Source organism: Girardinichthys multiradiatus, chromosome 5, assembly GCF_021462225.1.
Source record: "Girardinichthys multiradiatus isolate DD_20200921_A chromosome 5, DD_fGirMul_XY1, whole genome shotgun sequence".
Lineage (NCBI taxonomy): Eukaryota > Metazoa > Chordata > Actinopteri > Cyprinodontiformes > Goodeidae > Girardinichthys > Girardinichthys multiradiatus.
Genome location: NC_061798.1, coordinates 12,584,802 through 12,602,901, shown reverse-complemented (window position 1 = coordinate 12,602,901; position 18,100 = coordinate 12,584,802). Strand labels below are relative to the sequence as shown.

At 39.7% G+C, this 18,100-nt stretch overlaps 1 protein-coding gene across 23 annotated transcripts in view; it reads left to right on the top strand.

Moving 5' to 3' along the window:
• The window catches only part of ptprdb (protein tyrosine phosphatase receptor type Db), a 270,931-nt gene that overhangs the window by 240,276 nt on the left and 12,555 nt on the right, over nt 1-18,100 (top strand). For 14 of the 23 annotated variants that reach the window (XM_047365113.1, XM_047365112.1, XM_047365110.1 and 11 more), the window contains 11 exons: nt 774-998; nt 1,075-1,235; nt 1,883-1,894; nt 4,489-4,601; nt 5,814-5,855; nt 6,233-6,330; nt 8,487-8,610; nt 12,464-12,639; nt 14,146-14,169; nt 15,620-15,739; nt 17,849-18,003. In XM_047365113.1, coding sequence (XP_047221069.1) covers nt 774-998; nt 1,075-1,235; nt 1,883-1,894; nt 4,489-4,601; nt 5,814-5,855; nt 6,233-6,330; nt 8,487-8,610; nt 12,464-12,639; nt 14,146-14,169; nt 15,620-15,739; nt 17,849-18,003 — 1,250 coding nt within the window. The remainder of the gene's footprint in view (nt 1-773; nt 999-1,074; nt 1,236-1,882; nt 1,895-4,488; nt 4,602-5,813; nt 5,856-6,232; nt 6,331-8,486; nt 8,611-12,463; nt 12,640-14,145; nt 14,170-15,619; nt 15,740-17,848; nt 18,004-18,100) is intronic. The other 9 variants (XM_047365128.1, XM_047365124.1, XM_047365127.1 and 6 more) reach the window with 3 other exon arrangements.

Genomic DNA, 18,100 nt, shown 5'->3' with positions numbered 1-18,100 from the left:
GATTTGCCCCCTCTACTCTGATACCCCCAAATCAAATACAGGGTAGCCAATTGCTGTTAGAAGTCACCTGATTAGTGAGTACGGTTAATCTGTGTGTAATTTAATCTCAGCATAAATCCAGATGTTTACTGAAGACCTCAGATTAGTTAGAGAACACCAGTGAACAAACAGCATCATGAAGACCAAGGAACACAGCAGACATGTCAGGGAGAAAGTTGTAGGGACGTTTTCCCAATCTTATGGAGCACAGTTCAATTCTTCATCCAAAAACGAAACGTGTATGACACAACTGCACACCTACCAAGACACGACCATCCACTTAAACTGAAAGGCGAGCATTATTAAGAGAAGCACCCTAGAGGCTCATGATAACTCTAAAATCGATACCACAAAGACCAAAAGCTGGTATTGCAGCAAAAGGTGGCTCTACACAGTATTGACTCAGGGTGCTAACCCTAAATTATTCACCATTTTCTTCTAAAGGATTTAAGATCATAGATCTTTTTCCTTCTACTTTATAAGGGCGAATTTGTGTTGTCCCAATAACTACATTGAAGTCTGCGGCTGCAATGTGACAAAATGTTAAAAAGGTTAAGCATGGTGCCTGGGCAAGGTGCTAAAAGGAAAATTACACTCAGCTATTACCTGCTGTTCTCCCACAACCCAAAAATGTTGTCGGTTTTATTCTGTACTTTTTACATCTCGTTTTTTCTCCACCACTTTCCTGCTTCTCTAAATACCTATCTGACTATCTTCTACCGCCCCTCTGTCAGCTCCTCAGAGAGATCAACAGGACAAGTGTCAGCCGGGCCCTTCGCATCCGCAGACAGGCTAGCCAGTCCGAGCCCAGGGCCTATATCACTGCTCACTTTAAGACCCTCCCCCTGGAGTTCACTTTAGGCGACAGCCGAAACTATGGCGACTTCCGCAACCGTCCTCTGCAGGGTGGACAGGAATATGTCTTCTTTGTCCTTGCCCTCCTCGACCTCTCAGACAATGTAAGTACTGTCTGTCTCATAAACTCAGGCAACAGCAAAAATGTGCCAAAATGCCTAAACTTACGACTTTCTGCAGACAATGTTCTCAACCAGCCCCTATTCTGATCCGGTGACTGCATCGGATGTGGATCCCCAGCCAATTGTTGACGAGGAGGAGGGTCTGCTTTGGGTTGTCGGCCCTGTGTTGGCTGTTATCTTCATTGTCTGCATTGTCATCGCCATTCTTCTGTTTAAGAGGTAAGAACAACCTTTTGGCGGTAGAAGAAAGATTGAGGTCATTAATTTTACTCATCTGAAAAAAGGTGAATAATTAAAGCTAGGTTATCTCGAAGGTTTCCATTCAGTTTTTATTTTTGGGGCTGTAATCTGTATTATTGCCTATATACACATAGCAGGATTTGCTTACATAACAGATAGGGTAAGATAACATTAAAGGCCATTAGCGTCAGTAATGATAATCATCAGCTCCTCTGGCAAGAGGTTTGTTAATGCACATAAATAATTGCTGTGACAGATGTGGCACAGCAAAATTATTAACCTTGATGGCAGTAATCTGATGATCATAAGCGCTGGAGGGTTACTCCTGGAGATTTCTGACTGTTAATGTCTCATTTGGAGTTAGGTTGCACTTGGAGCCATGTTATTAAATGTAACAGCGTCATAGTGGTTAATCATGATGTGTATCCAGTGCGTAGCAATGAAATTTTCTTTTTTAAATCTACCGTTGCTCGTTGTGTCCACAGCAGGTTGTAGCCATACCAAGAAACTGATTAGTGTAAACGAGAAAAAAGAAAATGACGAGTTCAGCATTGCTTTTGTCTTTGATGGGACACTAATATTCCTTCTTGTCTGTTCTCCTATCTGCCCCCCACCTTTGGATCCAGCAAACCTGACAGGTAAACAAGCACTACTTATTTCTATTTCATCTGGCATCCAGGTGCACTCTCCTTAAAAAAACCACTTCAAGGAATACCGCATATATTACATTCAAGCAGTGTCAGATTATGCTAATGTTGCTTTGATATCTGTTGCTTTACCTTAAGTCCACTGGAATGATTGTTTAATTCAAGAAGGCAAGGCAAGTTTATTTATGAAGCACATTTCAGCAACAAAACAATTCAAAGTGCTTTAAATATAAACATTAAATAGTACACTGCAGTGGCATGATAAAGGAAAGTTAAAAAAAAGTCAAGAGAAGTAAGGAAAAGTTGGACTGCAGACTAAAATTAATGAATTTCAATATTTTAGGGCTGAACAAGCACAGAAAATCAAATGTTTTAACCCATCCGTTGATGCACTCGGTAATCTGTGCTCCATATTTTCTTAACATAAAATCAAACGTTTCTCCCTGGGGAGGAACCTATGCCGTAGACCCATTACACGTCTGGGTAATGGGGGAATATTCTTTTAAAACTTGTCATCTTCTGGACCAAATGTCAGAGCCTTCTTGGCGCCATGCAAGCTTCCCCCTACCTGTTGTTAGGAGAGCCCAGCTCAGCCACGGTCCGTCGGGGAGGGGTCTTCTGCGGTGAACAGCTTCTCACTGCACACAGCGAAGTCCACCTTGCTTACTTCTAAGGTAGAAAATCCCACATAACCATTGTCCCCAGTAGAATTATTATAATATTAAATGTTTAATCTGATTAGCAGGACTCTTTAAACGTTTATAATTTTGAATCTTTTATCATTTAGATTTTAGGTCTTTGGTTATATTTTGTTTTAAAAAATGTTTCAAGTTATTAAGCAAATACTGCACTCATTTTTTTTATGCCCATATTTTCTTAACATAAAATTAAATGTTTCTCGCTGGGGAGGAGGCTACTCCTTAGAACTGTTCTGACTGCTTTTCGATAATGGGGGAATATTCCTTTTAAAACTGGTCCACATCAGTACCAAGAGTCTGATACCTTCTAGTGCTCTGTTCCGCCCTCCTAACTTCTTCTAGGAGAGCCAGCTCAGCCACAGTCTGTCGAGGAGGGGTCTTTTACAGGAGAACAACAGTTTTTGTCCGTAAAGCAGCTAATATTGTAGGGGTGTAAAAAAAGACAAGCTCAGTAGATGTGATGATCCACAAAATTGTGTTGGTAAAATAAAGTTTTAATAATATTTTTGGGGAAACAAAAAATATCGTTTTTGATAACAAACTGTTTTAAAAATGTGTTATAAGTGTAGAGTATTCTACTATTCATAATTTATTTTCTGTATACTAAAGTATATAGTTTGACAAGCCCACACATTGCATTATTTTGGTTGTCTAATCCTGAGATGGTTTTCATGTAAAAAAAAAAAGAAAAAGCATCAACAGTCCTTTCTTTTTGTGTTTTCACAGCAAAAACCGAGCTACACTTTCTGTCAGGTTTTATCAATTAAAGTGTTTTAGATTTTGAACTAAAGATGATCAGCTGTAGTCCAGAGTCATGTACAGAATTGTTAAATAGCCCTTTAGCGTAGAAGCTGCAAGGAAGATAGGAACCTGAGCATTATTAACGGCTAATGCTTAGCTAGTCATGCTATTTACAGTGCTTAGCAATCAACTGTATGCTGTCTGTCACCGTTTCGTTCTTCTACCAAATTCCCACAATTCTGCAGCAAAAATAATTTAAAAGTGGTGGAAGAATCCTTAACGTTTTACTGACTGAATGTTTCAGCCGGGCAGAAGAGAACTTTTTATTAACCAACTCTGTCAGCGAAAGAACTACTTCCCATCTTACTTGAAAATAAGACTTTTAAACATAGAGACAGGATGTCAAGCTTAAAGCACTCGCCTTCATATCAAGACCACAAAATAATACCATTATTTAACATAATACATTTACTTCCCCAGATGAATATGCATGCTCATTTGGACATGAAATATCACTTTGGTTTGATAATAGGTGCTGCATTCCCCCTCTCTCCACCCCTTTCCTTTCAGCTTACTCTCAAAAAAAGAAAATAGAAAAATAAAGGCCACTAGTGTCGCTAAAAACATTAAAAAAAAGACAATGGGAGAAACCTCTGAGAATCACAGTTTAATTAGTTCAATTTAATAGCCTCAATTGGAGTCCAGCAGTGGCCTGTCTGGTCAGGTTGGGTGAGTTTGGGTAACCGTTAGTCAATCTGTACACTAATTGGCTCCTTTCTAGCTTCAGGGTCATATCTCTGGGCTTCTGATAGAGCTGTAGGATAGCTGGATACATCATACAACATGGTTAATCAACTAATGAAATGCTACATCTTTGTCAGATTAGACCTGTAAGCTTTGAGAACGTGTGTTCTACTTCTAAGCCAACATCTAAAACCTGTTCTGGCAACCCTGGCCAGTTCTTCAGGAAATATAAACTGAAACTAGAGAACTTAGGCTAACAGTAATCCTGTCCAATGTATTGAGACACTGGAAAAATATGTTCATTTAGGCACTTGTATATAGATCCAAATTTTTCTTAAATTTAATTTCATGCCAGCTGTTTTAGCCATATGATAATGAGTTAAGTTTCGTCTATTATTCTAGGAAAAGAGCCGAGGCTGAGGGAAGGAAGGGCAGTTTTCCCTGCAGCAAAGCCATGTCCTCCCACCATCCCACAGATCCTGTGGAGTTGCGGAGGATCAATTTCCAAACCCCAGGTAGGTGGAAAACAAATACAGTGCTGGTGAGAAGTTTAAATACACTGATCATTAGGATCATATTCATATAACTTCAGTGATTTTTAAGACGAAGACGAATTGGTTGCATAAATTTGAATTTATTGTGGATTTGCTCCACTTCATGCAGTCAATATTATACATGTAAGCTCAAACATAAATAAACACCCCCGCTAATATTTCTAACTTTAATTAACAGCGGATGTTTGACCACTGTCCTTATCAGAAGTCATAGAGCTCACCTACATTTGTTGAAGTCTGGACCATTCCATAAGCTTAATGTTAGCCTGCTTTATCCATTCCAAAACCTATTTCAATGTGTTTTGGGATTTTTGTCCTGCTTGAACACCTCTCTGTGTATGATCCTTCAGACCCAAACTGTCCACATAAAAAGAAAGAGTATCTGTTACGATCTTGAGGAACAACCCAGAAGCTGCCAACATGCAGACTTCAATTAAATTGGAAATTGCTGGATCACCAGTATCATTGTCAAGAGTGAAGCCAGTTTTATAACATGGACTTAATGCGATGGAAGCCAGGAAAACCCAAGCTGTCTCAACTTTGCATTTGCCCACATGGCTCCTGTCTTCTAGAGAAGAGTTTTACAGTCAGATGAGGCAGGAACAAAGCCGTTTGCCCACGGAAAGGAGACAAGAGGAATCTTCATACAGAGTACAGAGGACATTTTCTAGCAACACTCTACCTGCTGTCGGGCTTGGTGGTGGCAGAATCATGCTAATGGTCTGTTCCACTCTGAGTCTAGTCTACTAGTACATTTGACATATTGGGTGAAAGAATGAACATGGAAGACCACCTCCAAATCCTTTAACTTCCACCTCAAATCAACAGCTATATTGTTAAAGCCTGACTTAAAATATAGACTAATGGAAAAGTCAGCAAATGAAGCACATTTAAATGGCTCAAACATAAGACAACAGCTCATATACGTAACTAGAATTATACCAGAACCTTGCTTATAGCTACAAAATTAACTTGGTAATTGATCATTATAACCATGTGTGGATTAGAAGATAAATTCAGATAAATTCAAACTTGTGCAACCAATTCAAGTTTTCAAAAATCATTGAAGTTGTTTGTTGCTTGCTGCTAAAGTTGTTTGTAGCTAAACATGGAATGTCATTGTTAGTATTTTTGTACTGATGAGGTTAATTGTGATGTTGTTTCCTTTCACAGCCTATCGTGTATCAGTGTACCGCGGTTATCGGCGTTTGTCAAGTTAGTTAGCCTCTCTCTCTTGTTCTTATTAACCGTCCATCCCATACAGGATGAAGCAGCTTTAATTGGCAACATTTCACCAAGCAACAGCTGTTTATTAATCACAGAAAACAGAAAAAACATGCTGTATTTTTAACCGCCTGTGCTGTTGACTCACCAGCAGTGCTCCTGCTCCACGGATGCATTTTTCGTACATCAGTAACCAACTTTCTGGAGAGAGAAGAGTCGCCTAACAAACGAATTAACTTCCATTTACTTCTTGGGCAGAACACTAAACATCACTACCACAGAGACTGGAGCTTTTAATTTATTCTTGTAAAAGAGTTCAGTTGTGGCAGCATAAAAAAAGCTTCTTTCTGTTTATCTGTGCTCGGCAGGCATGGCAAGTCACCCGCCTGTCCCCATCTCTGAGCTTGCAGATCACATCGAGCGCCTCAAGGCAAACGACAATCTCAAGTTCTCTCAAGAGTACGAGGTAGGATTGCTGATTATCTCCAATTTGGGAAACTCATCTGGTTTTACTGCAGTCACTAATGTTTATCAATGGCATGTCATTTTTCAACTTCAGTAGCCTTGCCTTTTGATTTGCTGACTTGGAAAGATACAAGATAAGGTCCATATTTCTCCCATTTACTGTTGTGTTGTTCTATGCACAAATGTGACAGAAAACGTTCGCGAGCTCAAACACAGTTTGCTTGCAGCCAGATGGTTATCAGGCACTCATTTCTATGTTCTGGTGTGGAAAGCAAAAAAAAAAGGGATCAAGAAGCAGCTACAAAGACAGTCAATGCTCTCTGAAATGTCTTGATTAGATGTCTTAAACTCGCAGCACAGTTAATATGAACTAACGATGGCATTTACTTAAAGATAACAGCTCCCCTGAATTTTGTGACGCTCGCTAACAAAAGTGGACAGATCAGCAGAATTATTTCCGAAGACGATGGCTGTTACAGCAACAAGAGCTTGCATTACAATGAGCTCCGTAGAGAGCTGTTAAAGCAGTAAAAATGTTTTCTTTCACCACAAAACAAATATTCTGTGTCCACCAAAGGGCCTCTGGGTAAAGAAGGAGGCATAAGGCCCTAATTGGCTACCACAAGAAAGGAACAGATTGTGTGTGACAGATGTGAATAGCAATTCTAGGACACACTGAGGAAAAAGTAGAAAAATATAACCCAACCAGGGTGTAACAGAAGGAAAAGGCGAGACTGTGATGGAGAAGCTGTGTGTGTGACTGTGGTCGGCGCTGGAACCGCTCTGCTGGGCCTCACATTCTCTCTGCATGACTGTGTACTTTGTTCGGTTCTGAACCCTCAGCAGAGGAGCAAAAAGGAAGGGTGGAAGAGCAGCCCAGGAATGAGAGGGAGGCAAGGAATGATTGTGGTGTGATAATCAGACACACTTGATGTTGGCACCGTGCGGAAAGCCGTCTTGAACTCGCGAGTACGCATGCATGCACTCAGCCAGCACCACTCCTGTCCATTTTTCCTCCACAAAAACCATAATTATGTGTCGTAAAATATTCAAAATTGCCTTGGCTCTCCCCTCTTTGTGCCTCTTCGTTGACAGCCCCGTAATGACCTCATGTCTGCCTCTCCCAGCTAACAGCAACAGTTACACTGTAATTACCCTCCAGGAGCTTAATGGTCTGACACAACCATCCTCTCTCTACCAGTGGAAATTTATTGTGCTTTTATCATCTTTCCCTGGTAGTAAGTATTTCTGTTAAACGTTAAAAGTCTTTCTTGAAAAGGGATATCATAAGTACCCGTGTTCCTGTCTAGAGTCGGTAATGTTGTGCTTCTCTTTCATTTGTAGCTGTTTTCTAATAGTGGCTCGTATGGAGCTGGCGCCTCAACATGGCTCGACATTGTTTAAAAACTCTCAAGGGTGTCTGGTGGGAAGTCAGTTTTAACTTACCAAACAGGACAGTGAAAAAGTATTTACCCCCTTACATAAGTCTTCTGTTTTTGCAAAATGGCTCAGCTCATCAAAGAAATGTTCATTTTAAATAACCTGAGTAAATACAATATGCAGTTTTCATATGTTGATTTCATTTATTACATGTGCAAATTCTTCTGCATGAATGTAAAAGACTTATTGGGAGGTTTCGAGAATCGAAGGGCCACTGAGCCAGCTGAAAAACAACAGAAACTTGACTAATTACAAAATGTAAAGCCACCAACATCCTTCTTTGCTTTTCTTTTGAATACTTTGCAGTTTCAGATATGGGGAAAGGAATACAAAGCTAATATCTTTAGCTTTTTGCTCCTGTAACACCACCTGAATCCTACCAAACCTATTCATAAAGGGCTGTTTGGCCCTGCTAACCGTATTTTGACCACTAATACACAGCTTGAAACTTTTCTGTCATCTTGCAAAAACTTGCAGCTGTGGCTTCTACATCAATGCATTTACAAGCAAGTCAATGATGGTTTCACAGTTCTTATTATTTTGTAATATTTGTTTGGTAAGGACATTCATTTTTCCAATCAAAACTATGATAACTTTATTATTATCCAAAGAGATTGGTCCTGGACTTTCTTCTTTTCTTGCTATTATATAAATGTGTTTCCTGTCCATCCAACACATTTCTAACTCTATGTGGTTTGTCGGCTTTGTGTCTTCCAGTCCATAGACCCAGCTCAGCAGTTCACATGGGAGAACTCCAACTTGGAGGTCAACAAACCAAAGAACCGCTATGCTAATGTCATTGCATATGATCACTCGAGGGTCATACTCTCCAGCATTGACGGTAAGACGCCCTTCCATCAGGTCATGCAGTCTTTTTAAAGGCTTGCTGGAGGTTTCAGGTTAGGACGCAGTTAGGTGAAGAAGTTAGACTAGATGTTTATTTATGAGAAGATGTGAGAACGTGATGCTCTGCATCAATCCAGCGTTTACCAGCAGCCAAGTTAGGACAGGTGGTATAACGTCGAAAATCTGCAGAACCTGATGCTAAGAATACTAGAACTCTTATTGAATGCACACATTTCAATATCATAATTATGAGTGTAGCAGTATTAAGTATTCATACTAGAAGAATAATGAGAGAAATTACAGGGGGAACTTAGCTGCAGTGAATTACTGACATTACCTGATAACATACTTAAACTATCACATGCAGTGGAATCTGATTACATTTCTGGAGTTTTAAAATTGCACATACAGATTAAACATGAATTATATGACAATTTTTCATAATCAAACACAGAGCACCAACTTTTAATGCAAGAAGGAGGAAGTAAAACAAAAAGAACTAAAAACATGTAAAAATTAAATAAATAAGAGACATTTTAAAAAAGACAAACAGACCAAAGCTTCCATGTTTTTAGATCTGGATCTCTCATCATTCTGTCATTGCTGGTCTCACACACCGGTGTCCTGGCACAACACCTGTGCCAGTGCCAGGGGCTGCTGCTGATGGTGGTTCTAGAGCAGCTGCGCACACTCAGTGATCCGCCATCAACTATCAATCTTACATGGTTCTGGCTTTAACGTCCCATTTGGATCTCCATCAAATCCCAGGCTGCGTTATCCTGGTGTCTAAAATGTTTATTGTCACAGATAGGGTAAGGATGCCTGGTCTCTGCACCTGCTCATAAGGCAGCCAGGGCCAAAAGCTTGCTTCACTAGGTTTGAGAAATTTTGATTGCCTGTTGAACCTGCATTAAAGATGCACTAATCAGAGATTTGATGTCTTATGCCGAGTTTACCCAGTTTCGTTTTCCATTTTCTCGCTGTTGACCTTACTACTATAAATTATATTTAACACCATTACAAAAAAATTTCAAGCTTTTTGTCATAAATGATGAGTAGATGGCATGTGTGTGAGAGCGAGGAGCCACTGTAAAATAGGATTTTACTATATGAAATAAAGACAAAATGTGTTCCCATTTCAAAATGTTTTAAGCATTCTATCCAGTTTGCACAATAATCACAGTTACTAACAGTAAACATCATTCTCCACGTGTACAGTTAAACCCACATTTATTCATACCCCTGGCAGATTTAGGTTTAAAGCAATATTTTACCCTTAACAACATACTCCAAATGTATACTCCTTTTACTTTGTTTTTATTGGCTTTAGAGGGACACCTGTCCACTCAGAAACAAACTTATTGGGTTAATTTTAAATCTAAATTTCCCAGGTGTATGATTAATTTTGGGTAACAGTATGCTCAAAAGCATGTAGATCCTAACCTTTAGTCTGATGTCGCTTTCAAACCCTCTCACCAGTGCTTTCCTATAACAGATATAAAATAGACTGTTGTGTGACTATACTGATACACAATTTATGTCAGAAAACTACAACTTTCAACCAATAGTGGCACCCTAACGTACAACTGGTTTTGTAAGGCACAATAATAATTTCAACATCAGAGGATTTTGTTATGAAAATATGCTCTTCAGACTACTCGGTAATACATTCATTGTGCACCGGATTTTCTGCATTCTGACCATTTGAATGATCTAAAATGAGAGGAGGAAGCAAAGAAGAAAGAATAGTCATAGTTCTGTTCTGATTGTGCATTTTGAAGCATGCTACCCACCTCAGCTGGGAAAGACCTGAGGCAATTAAACCGACTGCTCCAATGCAGAGAGTGAGGCAGTGGGAGGCCAAGCCCAAACAGATGAGCCTTATCTGGGCTGAGCATGTGTGAGAAGCCCTTCCACCCCCATCTGTCCTGGAGCCCTGGCTTGTCTGTCATCCCTTCAGCTTTAAAAAACATATACTCTTGAGCACGTCCAAACCACACATTCATCGATGCAGGCATGTACACACACACACACACAAAATATCTGTGCTGTAAAGAAAAAAACATGAAAAAAACAGAATGTGCAAAAGCACAGATATGCACTTTTTGCTCCCAGTCTACTTCACACATTCATAAAAGCACCAGCTCTGCCAAGCCAGTACAGCCATCCAGAAAGTGGAACTCTATGTGTGTTTATCTGCAAAATGCCTCTGTTTTAGTCCCCTTGCAATAAGTTGAAGCGCATCAAAGCATTAAAGCTGTCCGTCCTTTAAAGACTGAGGTTTATAAACATATGTTAGAAGCTCGTCTTACTGTCTGTCCCCATCCCATTGGAACTAAGATGTGTGAAAAAGAGAAACTCTTTTCATTTTAACAGCTTTGTGCATCTGTGCTGTTTGAGATGTCGGATTGGGTTTTTACAACTGCACGGGTCGTCCTCTTAAAGTAATCTGCCTCAGAAAATCAGCTTCAATAGTTTCTTTCTGTGGGGATTCTGCAGTTTTCCCTTTGACTTCTGCCTTTTTTTAAAACTGTAAACTGTCATCAGAAGACTCTAAAGGATTCTCGTCTTCCACCTCGGCAGAATCGGGTCACTGCTCAACGTGCAGTGCGCATTTCTGAACGCATGTCTTTGCGTGTGCTTTGGTGTATTGGTGTATGCGTGCATGTTTGAGCTGTGACTCAGTGGTTTTTGGGATTATGGTATTAGGCCCTAGATGAGCAGGCCTGATCCCAAATCAAACACACACAGACGGCCTACCACATCACGCACACTCACACACAATCCCCTGCAGGACAGGCAGCGTCAGCTGAGTCTTACACAAAGACGTCCTTACAGTCGTACTGCCATTGTAGGCGAAACATCCACAGTATACCCAGATTAGGCCCATGATCGTCTTAACTTGTATTATAAAAGACGACGACAGAACAGAGGACACTGGCCGTTAGAAAAATATTAATTCCCCTACCAGGACCTTATATGATTCTCAGCCTTTATTACTTTGACATAACACGCCTGTCAAAGCACTAAACTTAAATAATAATCCATTTTTTTACTATACAGCTGAATAAAACTGATGTTCACTGGCAGAAAAACGTATTCCGTTGAATTTAGATTTTAGCTGTAGCATTCAAATGGTAGGGTCAGAATGTGGAGTCATCCTGCCTTGTATTAATGGTTCAGAGTGTTGGTGGTAGTGTGATTGTAAGGGTTTACACATCAGATTGTGAAACTGTAATTAGTTTAGAATAATCCACTTCAGATTTGATAGGTCTAAATATTTTTGATTTTAAACTAGAGATGATCAAATGTAGTCTAGACACTGCCCACTTTAGCATCATTAATGATATTAGTGATGCTAAATTATTTAATGGCTAACGATTAGTCGATTTAAAAGCTTATACTTTGTTTGTATCTTGCCTCGCACCATTTTTCTTTTCCACTGTCACACAAACTATTTTAAGGATGGAAGAGCTCAAATGTAGCTGAGTATCATCAGCCAGGCAAAGTCTTTATTAGTCCACTCTATCAATTAAACAAGGCAACTACTCCCTTCCTTATTTGAAAAGTGTCAAACATAGATACAACAGCTTAAAATTATTTCATCTGACAAAGTCACATTCTGACACCAACTAGATAGAGACTTCTCTTTGCTGAGAAATGTTGTGTCACTTTAATATCGTACGGTCTTGTGGTGGCATTAGATTTAGTTACAACCCTTGTGTTGGACCCTTGAATCTTTACCTCCTTCATCCCATCTTAGTTCACTGTATGTCTCATTTTACTGATGCATCTCTCTCTTCCTTCCTCAACCTTCTGAAGATTTCCAATGTTTTCTCAACATCCAGGTGTTCCTGGCAGTGACTATATGAATGCAAACTACATTGATGGCTACCGTCGTCAGAATGCTTACATAGCCACTCAAGGGCCCCTTCCAGAGACCTTTGGGGATTTCTGGAGGATGGTCTGGGAGCAGCACACAGCCAACATCGTCATGATGACCAAGCTGGAGGAGAAGTCACGGGTAAGACGATGTGGTGGAATAACACTGAAGTATAAAACAGCAAGAACAGGGTAGAATAATAACAAAATGCCATACCCCAGGTTTATCAGGACAAAAGAACGAGAAGGTCAAGGATGCTCACACACAGTAGAGTAAAAGAGAATATAGTTTAGTTAAATGCTTAAAACCCATATAAAAAGTGGAAAAGACATTACATTGTATGTCTAGGGTGATTAATGGTGGCATTAGATGCCAGTTAGGTTCAGCTATGGTAGATTAGTTACTATGCTGGAAGAAAAAAGGTCTATTACAAGAAGAATCAAGAAATTAAGAAACCTCTGTGTCACACACTTTAACTTATTAAGATACCAGTTCACCTATTGATTTACAAATTGTAAGTATAATCAATTACCTTTTTATTTTATTTTATATGGAGGCAGGGTGCAGCAGAGACTAGAGGCCAGTCATACAAGCGTACTTCAAGGGTTTATTTTAATATTCTGAAAGTGTTGACAGATCAACGCAAAATAATTCTTTATTGTGAAGTGGAAAGAAAATAATACAAAATGATACCCCCACCCCCTTACTGGGATAGACCTGGGCTTTTCAGCATAGAAATTATTTCAATTACACAGCAAAAGTTAAAATGTTTATATCAAAGTATACGCTTGTGTAAGAATGCCCTAGTCAAAGTCCAAACTTAGAACCAACTGAGAATCTGTGGCAAGACTTCAAAATGAATTCTCACATATGCTATCAATCCAATCTGACTGAGCTTGAGCTACTTTGCATAGAAGTAAGAAATAAAAATGTCTCTGAATGTGCAAAGCCGGTACAGACATACCCCAAAAGTCTTGCACCTGAAATTGAAGTGAAAGGTGGTTTTGCAGAAGTATTGATTGAAGGTAGTTCAAGACAAATACATACCACACTTTGTAATACATTATCAATCGTGGTTTATTTTCATTCCACTTCAGTTAATTTGTGTTGGTCTGTAACATAAAATCCCAATAAAATACACTGAAACTTGTATTTGTCACATGACAAAGGTTAAAGGGGTAAGAATATGTTTCCAAGGCACTACACATAATCTGTAGTTTTAAATCATTTTGTTTCACTTAAAGCAGTGAGCAGCACAAGGCAACATGCAAGTGGATCAGAACAGAATGGAGCAGAATAGAATATGTTTATTGAACAAGGCCAAAAGGGGATTACAGACACAGCTAAACTGGGGCTAGTAATGACTTAGAGAGTCGTTTGGTTCTAAGGCATTTTTCTGTTAACTGAATGTGCGCCTGAGTGAAAATCCAGTGTAATGAGTATGTCATGTAAGAATAAAATGAACAAGAATGGCTTGAGGTATGAATTATGATTAAGTGCTAACAATTATGTCCAGAGTCTTTTCAGAAAACGATCCTTTCTCCCCCGTCTGTGATTCTTCTCCTACTAACCTGTGCTTTGTGTTAAAACTCTGTTTTCCTTTTCAACCGTTTCCAACTGTCTCTGTTGTGTCTCTCTGACCCTCAGATGCCCTCTTATTTCTTCTCTAAGGCAAGATCTCTCTTTCAGTCTTTTTCTAATCCTCCCCTTTTTTAATGCACCCTTATCCCTTTTCCCCTTTTTTCCCTCTGTTTGATTATTTTCTCAGCTGTATTGAGTGATAATGTAGACTCGTTTACAAAAAGGCACCTAACATGGTCTGAAATGGGGTTTTTTTTGTGACCGCTGCAGGTCAGAGACAGTACACATCAGTTCGTACAGTTTGCATGATCACAAAACTTTTTATTTTCTTTACCCCACCATTAAAAAGAGGAGTTCATTAGTCTTTACATAAAGTCTTAGTTAACATCAGAAGCTAAAGAGTATTGAAGTTTTATTTGGTCTGTGTTCTTAAACTCCTGCAAGGACATCTCTTAATTTGTACATATTTGGCTCTTTTTTTTTCTTCCTACTTCTGTACTACTGTATGTTTGAGTAGTGAGCTCATTTGAGAAAACCATTTGATCTTATTTAACACCTCTCAACGTTACACCGTCATGTGTTTACTCATTAAGAACAAAGATGATCACAGATGGTCCCAATGTGGGAATCTTGCCCGAATCCTTCCTCCTAAACACAAATCAAGCCACAGTCATGCTGTCTACAGTCTATTAATCAGCAGTTAATATAGTCTTCACACCGGGCTGAGCTTTTTTTCGGGGGTTTTTTGCATTTTTTCTGCCCTTTTAACTTGCTGGCAGTGAGCTCAGCCCCCCTACATGGACAACCATTTCTGTCCCTGCAGTGTCTTAAGGTCTGGTGGGAAAACAACAGTTGGAAAGCTGTAATTACAGCCCGAACATCTCGGGCCAAATGCATAATCCCCAGTCTGGAGCAGTGGAATGCAGAGCAAACTGAGCTGAGCTCCCTGCCGTCTTTGATGTGAGGACTGGAAGGTTTAGCACATAACGTTTGGTTTGGCCTGGTTCTGCCAAGGCCCAACTCCTCTGGGATTTTCTTTTCTTCTCTTCTCTTTAGTCTCTGAAGCTGAATTGTTAAACTACAAATATGACTGCCTAGACCAAGAAATTTCAGGTGCTTTGGTGGTTGTAGAATGGGTGTAGTGCGCCATGAGATTTCTTGGAGGTATTTATGATGGAGTGCCGGGGAACAGACAGTGTCTAAAAGCTCATCTTGAGCATTTTTTTACAACCAATAAGTGGATCCTTGTGAGAATTCATCATGTAGTAATATCTGCTCTACTTTATTCCTCTCGCTGTCACTTCTCACTGTGCACACTCACCGAAACACTTCACAAACTGAAACACCACCACTGGTCTGATTCTGTATGCATATTTCTTTCAATGTTTCTGGGATGTTACTTCATCACTGCTCTCTCGTTTTTCACTTCTTTTTGCACTTGTGTCCTCTCCAGTGTTTTTCTACTCTTCTTTCACAGAAATGTGCACATGCATTAAAATAAACCTCTGCATCTGACAGCTCCTCGTCTTTTCCCTTGTAGGTGAAATGCGATCAGTACTGGCCAACACGTGGCACAGAGACCTATGGCCTCATCCAGGTCACTCTGCTGGACACAGTGGAGCTGGCCACCTACTCTATGAGGACCTTCGCTCTTTACAAGGTAGCATTGGTAACATTGATGTGTCTTTTTCAAAATCAAGGGTCCTTTTCTGCATGTTGAGTAGAAATGCTCCAATCAGAGTTGTATGGCTATCGTGTTTTGTAACGTTTTGACCTGCTGATACTGATTTTAGCCGATTCCAAATTCTTTTTAAAATGAATCAGCAATGAAAGCATTTATTTCCAGCTTTCCTTTCGTGAGTGTTCATTAATTATTTGAATTAAGAGCAGAGACAATGTCAGCAGCCTGTGTGTGTGAGAGAGCAGTTCCTGTGAATCAAGTGTGAGAGAACAGAGCACAGACAAAAAAAAAAAAAAAAAACACAGAAGCACTGATCCAGGAGCACTTTCTATGTTAAAGAAAAGTAAAAGGATCATAGTAGTAGTAGCTCCTTTAGTGGCTTCATCTAAGAGAGAAACACAGCTAAGCAGATAAGCTCTGAGCCAGTTTTCATGTCAATGGGATAACAGAGAGCACACACAGTTAGTCGCAGTAAAACTCAGCCAACATATTTACCAATTAGTACACTTAGCATGGCTAACATGACAAAAACATCAATATAAGTGTATTGTCTAGAGCAGGGGTTCCCCAACTTTTCAGCCTATGACCTCCAAAATAACAGTGATAGAGACTGGCAACTCCCTAAAAATGCGCATAATTTTTACACTCTATATTTATTTATATAATATAGTATAATAATAATACGTATTTTTACATGAATTGATTTTTTAAAGTATTTTTATTAATATAGAAATTTTATAATATATTATTTTAATATTTAATAGGAGATTTCATAGTACATTTCTTTATTTTGCAAGAAGAACAGGAGAGCAGCATATGTTGGTTGAGATGAGGATTCAAGTACAGGGAAATGGACCGGAGAACCGGCAGGCAGACGGAGTGAAGAGTGATGAGAAACGTTCATGAAAACGTACTAATGGCAAGGGATCCAACAGAGAATCTGAAAGCATCTTAGGAGTTGAATGGGAGGAACTAATAAGTGGTGAATGAAAACTGGTTCCCTGTATATGCTGGCATGTTGATCACTGGATGCAAAACAGATTATCCTAACTACTGGATGAGTAAGAGCCCAAGAGCTGAGGCACAGAGGAAAAGTCATGACTAAACTAGTACAGGCAGGGCACCATTCATATATAGGCTAATTCAGAGTGCTTTACAGAAAAACAAAGGGACAGAGAACAGACAGAGAATGCCTGATAGATTAAAAGACAAACTAAAAAATCAGTTAAAAGCATCAAAAAATAAAACAGTCACAGAAAAGAAAGAAACATTAGAAAACGTGGAAAATAAATTCTATATGGACTATGAAAATATTGGTTCCTTCCCACCAGAGCTGTTTAGTTTGAAGCTCTCATTTCAGATATTAATAACTCAGATTGACTTGCAGCAAGAAGGTCCTCAGTTTGGTTCTCGGCCAAGGGTCTGTCTGCACGGAGTTTGCATGTTCTCCCCATGCATGCGTGGGTTCTCACCGGGTACTCCGGCTTCCTCCCATAGTCCGAAGACATGCCTTTAGGTTAATTGGTCTCTCTAAATGGCCCTTAGGTGTGAATCAGGGTGCGTATGTCTTTGTGTTGCCCTGCAATGGATTGGCAACCTGTCCAGGGTGTACCCCGCCTATCACCCATTACTGCTGGAGATAGGCACCAGCTCCCCCGTGACCTAGTATGGAAGAAGCGTGTATAGAAAATGGATGGATGAATATTTGGTAAATGCAAGACATTGTCCAGGCTGTTTGGTGTACTTTCAAAAGTAAACCCAGTGAAACCCTACAAAAATACTCAGATCTGGAAATAATAGCTATCTATAAACACAGGCATCTACTGAAAAAAACAAGAACATCAAGTCTTAAAGTAAAGATATGAGATGTAACTCCAAACTAAATCTACATCCAGGGATCATGACAGGTACCAACAAATTTGTCTAAACCTAATTTTTAAATTCGTTTTTAAATATTATTTTTCATTAACATTTTCAGGGAGATAGAGATTTTCAGCTTGATGATTTTAAAACGGTTTATCAGGAGTTGAAATTAAAAGAATGACTGTAGCTTCATCAGTGTTTGATCTACCCTTTCTACTCTTTCAGAGCGGCTCTAACGAGAAGCGCGAAGTTCGTCACTTCCAGTTCACAGCCTGGCCAGACCACGGGGTCCCTGAACACCCCACCCCGTTCTTGGCCTTCCTTCGCCGGGTCAAGGCCTGCAACCCTCCAGATGCTGGACCGATGATTGTGCATTGCAGGTGTGTCTACATTTCTGTAATATTTTGTTATCAACTACTGAGGTGTACTTATGCCCTTTCAGTAAATGCAAAGGGGACCAAACCTTGATCCTCAAAA